At 38.1% G+C, this 12,430-nt stretch overlaps 3 protein-coding genes across 4 annotated transcripts in view; 1 reads left to right on the top strand and 2 right to left on the bottom strand.

Moving 5' to 3' along the window:
• The window catches only part of LOC109971673 (potassium channel subfamily K member 5-like), a 10,620-nt gene extending 8,740 nt beyond the window's left edge, over positions 1 to 1,880 (top strand). For both annotated transcript variants that reach the window (XM_020620067.1, XM_020620066.1), the window contains 3 exons: positions 618 to 784; positions 903 to 1,071; positions 1,190 to 1,880. In XM_020620067.1, the coding sequence (XP_020475723.1) occupies positions 618 to 784; positions 903 to 1,071; positions 1,190 to 1,878 (1,025 nt within the window). In that variant the 3' untranslated portion in view covers positions 1,879 to 1,880. The remainder of the gene's footprint in view (positions 1 to 617; positions 785 to 902; positions 1,072 to 1,189) is intronic.
• A 321-nt stretch (positions 1,881 to 2,201) lies between these two features.
• Positions 2,202 to 6,587, bottom strand: LOC109971674 (serum paraoxonase/arylesterase 2-like). The gene is made up of 9 exons (XM_020620068.1): positions 6,054 to 6,587; positions 5,784 to 5,851; positions 5,506 to 5,561; positions 5,115 to 5,280; positions 3,649 to 3,772; positions 3,353 to 3,553; positions 3,144 to 3,225; positions 2,470 to 2,598; positions 2,202 to 2,377 (listed from the first exon to the last, which is right to left on the bottom strand). The coding sequence occupies exons 1-9, from the start codon at positions 6,134 to 6,136 to the stop codon at positions 2,216 to 2,218; spliced, it is 1,071 nt and encodes a 356-aa protein (XP_020475724.1). The 5' UTR covers positions 6,137 to 6,587; the 3' UTR covers positions 2,202 to 2,215.
• A 1,560-nt stretch (positions 6,588 to 8,147) lies between these two features.
• Positions 8,148 to 12,348, bottom strand: LOC109971685 (serum paraoxonase/arylesterase 2-like). The gene is made up of 9 exons (XM_020620083.1): positions 11,950 to 12,348; positions 11,801 to 11,871; positions 11,664 to 11,719; positions 10,429 to 10,591; positions 10,079 to 10,205; positions 9,706 to 9,909; positions 9,535 to 9,616; positions 8,581 to 8,709; positions 8,148 to 8,393 (listed from the first exon to the last, which is right to left on the bottom strand). The coding sequence occupies exons 1-9, from the start codon at positions 12,024 to 12,026 to the stop codon at positions 8,208 to 8,210; spliced, it is 1,095 nt and encodes a 364-aa protein (XP_020475739.1). The 5' UTR covers positions 12,027 to 12,348; the 3' UTR covers positions 8,148 to 8,207.
• Positions 12,349 to 12,430: the final 82 nt, after the last annotated feature.

Raw genomic sequence — 12,430 nt, 5'->3', positions numbered from 1 at the left:
GAGAAACTGGTCTATAATTTGTGAAGTTGTGCTTATCACCAGATTTATACAGTGGAATCACCTTTGCTATTTTCATATTATTGGGGAACTGCCTAAGTCGAAGCGACATGTTAAACATATGGGTTAATGGTTTGCATATCCCTTCAATTACCCATTTAACAGTTGTCATAGTGATACCATCACTATCACTAGATGTTTTGTTACCACATTTATTCACTATCTCTATAATTTCCTTTTCAACTATGGGCTTCAGAAACATAGAACCCATGTTCCTTTCGATTGTATTATTATTTATAGTGACGGATGTATCATCTGTACAAATGCTTCTTGCTAAACCAGGACCAACATTCACAAAAAACCTATTAAACTTATCTACTACATCCTCCAATCTATTAACCGGTGTATCATTATCCATAAAATATTGAGGGTAGTTACTCTTGCTGGAACTGTTTCTAATCAATTTATTTAATATATTCCAAGTACCTCTCATGTTATTTTTATTATCCTCTAATACTTTAGAGTAATATAGTTTCTTACATCTCCTCAAAATCTCAATTAATTGTAATTGAAGGATATGCCTTTTAATGTTGTGATTTAACTTTTTTTTTACCATCTAGGTTATGGTAATGTTGCTCCTAAGACCCAAGGCGGCCGTGTGTTCTGCATTCTGTATGGCCTGTGTGGGATCCCACTATGTCTGGTATGGATAAGTGAACTGGGTTCATTTTTTGGAGACCGGGCCAAGCGTCTGTCCCAGGTTATGATTCGTAAAGGTGTTTCAGTGGTAAGAAATGACTGAACAGTGGAGCTCATTGTTATCTGGGTGCAGCACTACAAAGGCAATTCCATAAAAATGTATAATCACGTAAAGATTTTATGTTCTCTTATTTGCTTTATGTCAGAAAATGGTCCAGTTTACCTGCTCAGCCTTATTCCTGTTATGGGGCCTGGTGCTACACCTGGTGATCCCTCCAATTATTTTAATGTATATGGAAGGATGGACCTACTTGGAAGGCCTCTACTTCTCTTTCATCACACTCACAACTGTTGGTTTTGGAGATTATGTGGCAGGTAGGTTAGAGTTAAATTTCATTTAAGGTTAACGTTTCTCTGGTTATTTGTGGGTCTGAAATTTTTGTTTCCTTTGTTATAAAAGTCATGTTACAAAAGGCATATCCTTCAATTACAGGTGTAAATCCAAACATAGACTACCCCAGACTGTACAGAGTATTTGCCGAGTTATGGATGTACATGGGCCTGGCCTGGCTCTCTCTCTTCTTCAGCTGGAATGTCCACATGGTAGTTGAAGCTCACAAGGTGCTAAAGAAAAGAAGACACAGGCACAGGCACATCTATGATGAGGAACCCCAGCCTGCGGTGGAAAAACCCGAGCCAGACATAAAGCCAACTGTCATTGACATCTTCAACTTCCTGTCTGAGGAGGGGGAAGACTACAGCACAGTCATCAAGTCAATTGGAATCATGGCAAAGAATAAAAAGGCTGCAGAAAACATGAATCGCTCAAAGAGCTGCAGTGACATCTTGGCAATCCAGACACTGGAGCACTCGCCACGGCACAGGCGCATGATCAGTATCAGTGAATTGTTCCTCAATGCAAATGTTGGTAAGGACAAAGGCGATCAAGAGATGGAATGTCCTTTAATAGAAGAAAGCAGTGACGACCCTGAGCGGACGGATGATGATGGTAACAAAGACAGTTGTGCAGTTGATTCAGTAAATCCTGGTATCTTCAAAGTACCTACCAGAATTTCCACAGAACAGCGAAGTGTACAAAAGCCTGATGGCAGGAGGACTAGGTTTACAGTATCCAAGGTAGTAGAGGAAGATGTGTTAATTAATAAAGATGAAAAGGGGTAAAAGGTTGTTTCTAAAACTTTATCTTTGCTTCTTCATCTTTACCAACACTGTGGAACCAGGCAGGTTGTGTTGGGGGAAGGAATTTTGTACAAAAAAACCTCACAAATACTGTTATATATCAAGAGAACAAATGATGTTGAGGCTGCACTCTCAGACGGTTACCTGCCTCATGGTGACATTTTATTTATGCAACTTGTCAACATTCCAGAGATACACACAATGGGCCAGTCTCAGGTATCTCTTCTTTTTGCAAACAACAAATAAAGAATTTGTTTATTCATAAATCAACGTGACAACATTTTAGCAGTGATCATAGATAGAGAATATACTGTACTGATCATTTCAAATCACATAACAAGGCTTTGTGGAAAACAGAGCCAATAAGTAACTTTCCTGCATAGGGAGCTGCTACAGCAGAGGCCATGATCACATGGCCATTATCAGCATACACCTGGCTCACCACTGGCTGCTCGGAGTGAATGTTCTTTATCTGGATGACCTGGGGAAAATATACCAATATAATTATCAGGAAATTTAAAACAATAATGAAGATACAGTAATAATAATTAAAAAAAAGAGAAGAAATCTGACCTCAGAGCCAGGTGGATCTTCTGGGTCATAATTTAAAAACTTAATGGCATTTGGATGACAGCCCAGCCATATGTCTCCAGTCCTGTGGTCCACCTCGATGTTATCACAGAGTGACCCAACAGCTACAGACTGGTTGGAAACATTACATACAGTAAATGAGACCTAGTAATTGTATTCTGTCCTCTAGAAATACTGGTACAAAATATGAGTAAAGCATGTACAATATTGCTTTTAGAATTAAATTGTATAAAAGCACAGTGCTAGTCGTTCAACATTTTGAGATATGTTTATTTGCTTATTTTGCTGTTCCGATTAATACAGATTTCAAGTCTGTACACTAAATATGAAGCTACAGACAGCAGGTGGTTACCTTAGCTTAGCATAAAGACTTGAAACTGAGGGAAACATTTTATCTGGCCCAGTCAAAAGAAAATCCATCTGCTAACAGCTCTAAAGCTCAATTAAATGTTATAACTCGCTTGTTGAATCTGTACAAAAACTGAAGTATAAAACCAACAATATCAGGTTTTTAGTTTCCAGTCTTTATGCTAAGCTAACTTCTGGTTGTAGATTCATATTAAAAGAGTGTTATGATCTTCTCATGTGAGCCTGCAAGAAAGCAACTGGCTCATTCCCAAAATGGTGAACAATTAGGAAGGAAGACACTGTATTACCTTAATATATACTAAGTCTTTCCCTTCTTGTCTCTCAAAAACGTCTATGTCATGGTCTAATAAATCTGAAACATAAATATACCTGTAAAAAAAGAGCATTTCTGTTTTATTATTTTAGGATAACAGCAAACACAATGCTGTTGAATTATTCAGTATAAAAGATTGTGCATATACATCATCGGTGATTTCTGAAATGACTTGAGAATAACCGTTTGTCAGGAGATATGTTGATGCCATTTGCCAATAGAAACCCATTGGCTGCCACCTTCACTTCCCCTGGGCTGTAGTACACTACTTCACACCAGGGCAGACCCAGGAGGATGGTCAGAAAGTTAAGTGAATCACTGGGAAAGGCGCGATCATTTGTGGCATAAAAGCTCTCTACTCCGACTGCAACAACGTCATTGATACTGAAAAACATGATAAAAAACATACAAAGATTGTCATGTGTGAAATGTAAACTGTGTAACAGTGTGAAAGGGTTATTATGTAGTACATCATGTACCTGCGGAGTAGGGGGTGGGTAATAGTTTTCAGGTGCACAAGTGTGTCCTCCTCAACAAAACGAAAGATCTCTACTTGGCTTTTGTACTGAGGGTGATTGACAACAAACAGGTATATAGACTCATCTGAAAAGAAACAGCAATGTGTGGTTGAACTTTTCTGTTATTTATTGGACACATACTGTATGTTCTGGTATTACTGTCACACCATTGCAACTTAGGTTTTAAGCTGTCATCGTTCTAGTTTGGCAACGCCAGTTTGATTTGGCAACGTTCCTGGTTAACGTGGTAACACCATGCGCGGTTTAACATTCCAGGTCCCAGAAAATGATTGTGCATTGTGTTAAGCACTTTGAATTGCTGTTACATATGAACATTTGCTATATAAATAAACTTGCCTTGCCTTTTGTGGATGCACTTTTTAACTGGTCAGTGTTAACGCTGGTGACAAACACATTGTGTTTCCTGTGGCTGCTTCACAAGAAAAGCGAATTTGCTTGTCTAGCTGAAGTGTTTTAATGCAAAGCAAGAGAGTGAGTGCACAGTAAACAGTGATGTTGCTATAAGTGAGATCAAATTACAAACAGTAGTGCTGGATTTTACTGCATTCTTATGAATCCCCTGGTAGAATCTACAAATAAAAACTACTAATTATACTGAAATTTAAGACATTAAATTGCATTACTGCAGAAATACAGAAACCATAAATAGCAATGGTTGGGTTTGAGTTCATGAAAATGACATGGTTTATAACTTTATAACATATGTTTTGTGTTTTTGTTGTGCATTATTATTTCTTGAACTTACTTATTTCTTACTTAATGTCTCCCTTTAAACTTGTTTGTAACTTTAAGAAAACTGCCCAAGAAGCGATAATCAACCGTGAATAAGGGTTTTTCCAGTGTTCCACTTGCTAAAATTCAAATCTCCAAAGTAAAATACATAAAAAACTCATTTCAAACCAGATAACGTTTTCCCCTTATTTCTCAGGCAAAAAACAGGCTGTCTTCTGAAGTTTGGTGAAATATTTGTAGATACAAAAAGAAGTCTCTGCTACTACTGAGACTCTGTTTGATGGAAGCTGGATTACCTGACCACGAGTAATTTAGAAACGGCTAAGAACGTGACGTTTGCTCAAATATCTGTTGTAGTACAATGGCTGTGACGTTACAGCTGATAATCAGTCACACCACCACATCAATATCTGCCACAAGTTGCGTCCCATAAATTGGCTTATCCTCTGTGGTAACATTTTGTCTTAACTGTTTTGTAACACAGCGAGCATTACTTCCACTTGATGATTTAAAAGCAATGATTATTTAAAGTGATTTTACAAAATTTGATTTACATAACGCTGCCTTTTGCTATGAGTTACCACAAGTCAGTAATTTATTGTGATCACCTCATGCACAGACTCTTTCTTCTCTTTGCTACATAGTTGAGATATTGCACCTCATTTGTATGTCACCTGCTTCATCAGTGTATACACTAATGCCATGTGGGTTGAATGAGCTGAGGTCCAGTTTTCCTTTGATTTGCAGCTCCACTGGAATGGGCCTTGGGTGCAGAAGATCCAAAATGTACAATTTCCCTGGTTTATCGGAGAATGAAGGCATCCCAGGATACTTTAACCCCTGAGTGGAAAACACTGCATATAAGAGAGTTTTGTAGATCTCTGCTTGAGGGAGTCATCATGCAAGCATGTGGTTTAGATTTAAGTTAACCAATTGGTAATCACAATTCATTTAAAATTGATATTATAGAGGTTTGATTAAAGAAATTACATTCATGCAATTCACATTTATGCAGCTCTATTTAAACTTTGTGGTGTTAAAGTGAACTTAAAATTTATAGCATACTGTGCTTAGGAAGGCCAGTCCATCCTTGAGTATTGTAATATCCTCTGCCCCACATTCTGTACAAAGTAAAGACAGAATAAATGCACCTTTTTCAGTTCTTACATTACAAAACAAAGTGTAAGACACACTGCTGACCTAGTGTCAATTACATGAACTTTAGACCAAACAGTTATGATCACATTTTGCACATAACTGCAAGGTCCAAAGACCAAAAACATGTTTGTCTTACAGAACATTTTTGTAAATGTCTAAATTAAGATACTGACATGAGTGCATACCGATATTCTTTATATAATGACAGCGAAGGTGTTTCACAGGTACTTCTCTGGAAGCAAGACTTATTTCCCTGTAGAAAAAGGTAAATATGGCTTAGTCAAAAACAAAAACTAAAGGTTTAGAAATGCATGTAAATGTATCCCTTCCTGAATGCCCACACTTGAACTTACTGTAGTAAGCAAAGGCTGTGAACACTGAGAAGCAGTTTTACTAAATTTTGACTCCACTCCATATATCATCTCTAATTTACTTCTGAAATAATGAAAACTTACTTTAACTTAAGAAATCTGTGTCCAATGAACGCTGCAAATGCAGCAACGAGAGCAGCGAGCAGTGTTTTCTTCACCATAGCCATATTTAGAAATCAAAGGTCATCAACAGCAACACTTTCCAAGTGCAATTCCATAGCTGCACCAAAGATGGAGCTGAAGCATACTGTACATGACAAGCGGCAGTATTAGATCTACCATCACTACTTCAGGTAATCTGAAAGAGTTTTTACCCATTTCAGATTGGTATGACAGTTATCTTTCTCATGAGTCATTTCTGTGTCATATTAAAACAAGGAAAGCCAGTAATTATTTAGGGATCTCAATCACATTCAATGTGCAACCAACACACCATGAAATAAAATATTTGTGCCTATAGAAGAAAGTTATAGAAGAAAGGATCAAAACACTACAAAGCAAGTGACGTGTTAACAAAAAGTTAATTGGGAAGTGTGCAATTTGAATACTGTAAACAGAAGACAGGAGCCTGAACAGACCTGCAAGATGATAAAACAAGATGAGAAACACTGAAGGAAGCACTGGAACACAGTTTTTCATTAACCATCCAGATTTATATAGATTCACTTTCTGTGCAGGTTCTTGTTGGGGTATATACTGACAACTGTTTTAGTGCACATTTGTTGAACCAAAAGACGAATTACAGCACAGCTATTGCATGGGTCTCTTTATTGTTTCATTTCGAGCCAAACACATAAAGATTATGACAATTTGTAATCAACAGCCTTTGTAGCATAAAAACATTTCAGTATATACAACACATTGCATAGGCCTATGTGTAGACTTCACATTTTCAGGTGACATAAAAATATTGATGCACAACAAAGCAACTATATGAACTTGCTTGATTAAAAACTATATTTTTTAAGTACTTGCTCCACAAGACTTGAGTATCTTGGCATTTCACTTAATTCTGAATTTTGTACCAATGGCTCAGTACTATAAAAGCAGGTTACCACCACCCATCTTCTTTCAGCTACTCCTGAGGGCTACATTCTTACACCATTATCACAGCCAGTCTAACGTAACTGGATAAACTGCATTTTTCTCATGCAAGTACTGAAATATCTATGTGGACTATTTTAAAAATCATAATTGCCCTGCCTGATATCCTTGCCAAAAATTCATCTTAATTTTCCTTTCATCAATTAAATCAATGATTTGTTTAAGACATTATAAATTTCAGAAAACATGCAAACGTGAAGAGACTGAGAACTATGAAGCGCTGAATTGTGGAGCTATTCATCATGAGTTCAGGATTGTAATGTTATATAAGCTAGCGCACACAGAGCTCTATGCCTAATGTTTGTTTTTAGGAGCACTAGATATGAGCACAGACAAATCCTTGCAGCCACAGTTGTTTTTGAAAAGAAGTAACATTAATGTTGCTACCTCAGTGTTAAAGGCAGGCAATTCCTTTCAGCTTTTTTTGTTAAATTTCTTGAATTTTTCTTTTCATCCTGATGACATTGAATAAATGAAAAGCACTGATTACATAAAGAGATAAATCTGTCATCTGTAGCAATACCAGGGCTGAAAAAACACCTGGCCAGTAATTTTACTCAGTCTAAGCAAAATCACTGGATGGCCTATCTGCCTGTCAAGCTACTTTCTACTTGCACACACTCTGCCCTTGCACTCGATGCACAAAGCCACAGTCTCCCACAAGGCGTTGCAGGCAGACGTGTTACTGCTCTGTTTTTATTGATAAAGCTAGCGAGCTATGGCAGAAAAGCTTTCTGTCGCAAACGGAGACCGTATTCAAGAAAGTTTCAAGAAGAAGTTGGGTGCTGCAAGAAGTAAAACCAGAATGAACATGGGTGTAGCTTTTGATTGACAGTGATAACAGAGAACGAAAGAGGCTGAAAAGTGATACCATGGTGGCCAAATTCCTGTAGGGCAGTTAATTATAGGCTTTGCTTTTTTTTGGGGGGGACATTTGTTATTCTCCTGAAATGTAAATAGTCAGGCAGTGCACAGTGCAGTGTGTTTTGAAGGAGTGGCTTTGGAGAGAAGTAGAATGAAAGGGTGGGATTTCTTCAGTTGGCTTATTTCAAAATTGAGCTTCCTCAATTAATAATAACATTAATAACACATTACCCTGTGGTGTGACAAACTTAAAACATCTTTATTTCTACTTTACCCAGACTTTAAAAAGCCACTGTCCACCAAATCACACACAATAGCCTTATGGAACACAGAACCAATGAGCAACTTTCCCTCATAGGTAGTTGCTACAGTAGAGGCCATGATCACATGACCGTCATCAGCATACACCTGAGTCACCACTGGCTGATCAGAGTGAATGTTCTGGATGCGGATAACCTGAAGAAAACACAATGATGAGGGGGGGAAAAAATTACAAGATGAATAAGAGTAAAAACCAGATCATCTGCTTAGGTTGAGAGCATATAAATAGAAACACTGAACATATACAGCAAAATAAATTTTATATTCTGTAATGTTGCCTAACATAGTTTACTACTGTAGCCGGTAAAATAAACAGACAAACCTCTGATCCTGGTGGGTCCATAGGGTCATACACTACCAATTTCCATCCATTAGGGTGACAGCCCAGCCACAGGTCACCAGTTTCAGGGTCAACTTCAACGTTGTCACAGAGCGATCCCACAGCCACAGACTGGTGAGATTATAATTATACATTCATCGTGGTGTCCTGATCAGCTTAAAAGGCAATTCACCTTATTTTGTACTTATTTCATCAATTCCTTTAATGTTTAACAGTGGTATATGTTGATTTTACTGTGCCTTATTATTCATGATATTTTGATTTTCAAAGTAAAGATTTTGAAATAAAATTGATGTAACTACTCCTGAAGTTACCCCCAGTAACAAGTTAACTGTTGGTTTACAGCAGTAGATTTACAAACTCCATTTGACATAGCACAAGTCCCTTCATCACTGCACATGCATGTAGAATTATATCGATAGATCCATATATTATACATTTATTTTGAAAATACAGTTACAGCATAATTCTACATGATCATTTACTGACTTTGAATTGTATATGATAAGATCATATTGCGTTGCTGACTCACAAAATTCTGACAACTAATCAATTACTAACTAAAATGTAAAAATGAGGCATCAAAGTTTTACAATATGTAATAGCTGCTGTCCAACATAATCCTTAACAGTGGAACAGACCTTATTGCGCTTAATATCAATTTAATTATTTCATATATGATTTTGACTTCATTCCTGTGATATAAATACTGGAAAATGTTCTTCCTATTAATATCAAGTTACTGATTTCATCTATACTGCCCAGCCCTAATGTCAATATGCATTTTTTTTTCACAAAAAAAAAAAAAAACACAGTTCTATGATAAATCCAGAAGTATAATACATTTAATTACTGATGTTGATGAAGCCTACTAATTCAGTGGAAATGGAAAAACTAATTCTTTAAACATGCTATGAAAAATATGGTAATATTTACCTTCACAGCGACCAATCCATTGCCTTCTTTCCGCTCCAACATATGCACATTGTGGTCAAATATATCTACCACATATATATGCCTATAAAAGATAAGAACATTACAGTGAAGAAATTCACATATCTAAAACATGAATTACCATATAGCCAGAAACTTGCAGATCATTCCTACCTCTTGTCTGGTGAGATATTGATACCATTTGCCATGTAGTAACCCTGAGAAACCACTTTCACATCATTGGGACTGTAGTACACAACATCTGTCCAAGGTTGACCCAGCAAAGGTTCAACCATGGTTTTAAGGAATTCATAGGAAAAGTAGTGGTCATTGGTTGCATAGAAGCTATCCACTCCCACTGCAACAATATCATTTACACTGGGGGGGAAAAAATCAGAATTGAAACATGACTTTAATTACATACAATAAATATATAACTGACTACAACATATGGTTTTAGTATGTTATGACATGGGGAAGTTTTACAATTATTGTTTCACAGTGACTGAGAGTGTAGGTATACCTTAAATTTGTCACCATACTGTACCTGTGGAGAAGTTCATGTGTTATGGTTTTTAAATGCTCCAGTGAGTTATCATCCTCAACAAATCTGAACAGCTCTACTTGGCTGTTGTGAGAAGGGTGATTGACAACAAACAGGTATATTGTGTCATCTGATGAGAAACAAGGAAAGCATTGTAAGAAAAAGCTCGAAACAAAACTGAAAATCACATTTGTAGGCGTATTTTTTTCTGCAAAAATGACGCCCCTTCTTATTCACATGAAAATACATCATTTACTAATTGTGCACATAGCTATACATGTCACTCAAATTGTGCAGAGATCGAAAGTTATGTGTGATGTGTGCAACCACACGCAAGTAATAAATGCTTTCACCGCTTGGATCGGTGTATACACTGATGCCATGGGGGTTGAATGATTCCAGATCAAAATTTCTTGGCATTCGCAGCTCCACTGGTTTCAACCGAGGATCTTGTAGATCAAGGGAAAATATCTTTCCTGGCACATCTGAGAAGGGCATTCCAGGATACTTCAAACCCTTGAGATTTTAAAAACAGGCTATAAGAAATTTTACAGAGCATAACATACTTGTACAATAAATGACATTATACTTCAGCAAATATTTAATGGCATAGCTCTTCTGTAAGTGGGCTAAACGGCATTGCTTGCATTTTAAGAGATGCAAGTAAGAAAAAAAAGCTAATGAATTGATGGAACTTCATGGAAAATTCATGCAGTTTTAAAATGGGATCAAGAATGTTAACCAGTATGCTATGTTAAGCACATCTGTAACAATATTATGTGAGAAAGTCAATTTTCCTATTTACATTACAACATGTTTGGTCAGACGCCCTTACTAAAATATTCCACTTCTAAGCTGGAAGAGTCTGTCTGTCAGGTTTGCTCCCTCACCTTTCCTACTGTCTCTTGCCCATTAACACTAATCACGTTCACCTGTTCCTCACTCCCTTATCACCAGCTGCACTTGATTAGGTCACTCACTATATTACCTGGTTTCACTCAGTCACTTGCCAGTTCGTTCTAGTCTCTAGACCATTTTTTCCTCCGTGCTCTTTCGTTGTTTTGTATGTCCTTATCCCCTAGCCAGCTACTGTTTTGTGTCCCCCCCCCGGGACTGTTCCTCCACACCGTGGCTCCACTCTCTCCTCCCAGGCAGGTCAATGCACAGTCGCCTATCTGTTCTACTATTGCCTTCATCTCTTTGTCTGTCTCTAACTTCAGTAACCACCATCACCACCGACCAGCCCAGGAGTGACCCAGCCTACACAGCTCGGCCCAGCTCTCCATCTCCTCACCTCCTACTGTTGGTCAACACCCGGTTACTACTCATCGACAGGACTACGCACTATTTCCCTCTGTGCATTTTGTTATTTCTCATCATCACTGTACATAATAAATCACTGCTTGCACCGAAGTCGGCTACCTTGGTCCGCCTCTTTCTCGTTCGCTCACTGACTGGTGCGAACGGCACTTAACACTGGCCATAATGGGGTTGCACTGGTGTTGACTTTTTTTACTGCCCCGTTGTTAATTTTTCACGTTTGGTTAATCTTTGACTGGTATAGCTGCTCTACAACTCAAATACTTACTGTGCTGATAAAGGCGAGCCCGTTTCCAAGGACTGTTATATCCTCCGCGCCATAATCTGAAAGTACGACATTTGCGCAGTTATTTTTAAAGTTTCTCAAATTTCATTTTAGATTAATTTTGTTCTCATCTTACTTACCCAGATTTTTGAGTGCAACACAGTTGGGCAGGTGATTCTGGACCAGCTCCCTGTGAGCCAAGGTTCTTGCTCTTGTGCAACACAAAAGGTATATTAGAGCAAGTGGCCACAACAAAACCTTTTCAAAGTTTTTTATTTTTAAATAATACCTTAACGTGATTATCCTCTCCCCAAGTAGCGCTGCTACGGCAGCAATTGCAAGCGAGATGAAGATGACTTTCCCCATGTTGGAATAACAATAAGCTTTTTAGCAAACGGCATAAATCGCTCTACCAACGGGGCGTGTCAGTGTCAGCAGGCGGGTTAAATGCTGCGTTAAAACTATTGTAAAGGGTGTGCCTTGTGTAACGGGCGCTGCTATGTGTGGCACTCCTTGCACGCCCTAGGATCTCATATACTCTGCGTTGTGTGTAGGTTAAGATGGACACCGACCACTGGTTTCACACAGGTTGCCTTTTATTGTCCCAGAGTGACGATGGATGGCACTTCTCTCAGCTTGACAATGCGAACTGGCAATCTGGTAATCAGCAACAAACAGAATTAAATAAACTACACGGAGGTAGTCGTCTGCTATGTGCGCATCAATCCCTTCTCTTGGCTCGGCAGCGCGAACTGAGAGCTGCACAGTGA

Source organism: Monopterus albus, unplaced genomic scaffold (assembly GCF_001952655.1).
Source record: "Monopterus albus unplaced genomic scaffold, M_albus_1.0 scaffold232.1, whole genome shotgun sequence".
Lineage (NCBI taxonomy): Eukaryota > Metazoa > Chordata > Actinopteri > Synbranchiformes > Synbranchidae > Monopterus > Monopterus albus.
The sequence above is the reverse complement of the archived record's forward strand: the minus strand, read 5'-3'. Positions and strand labels throughout refer to the sequence as shown.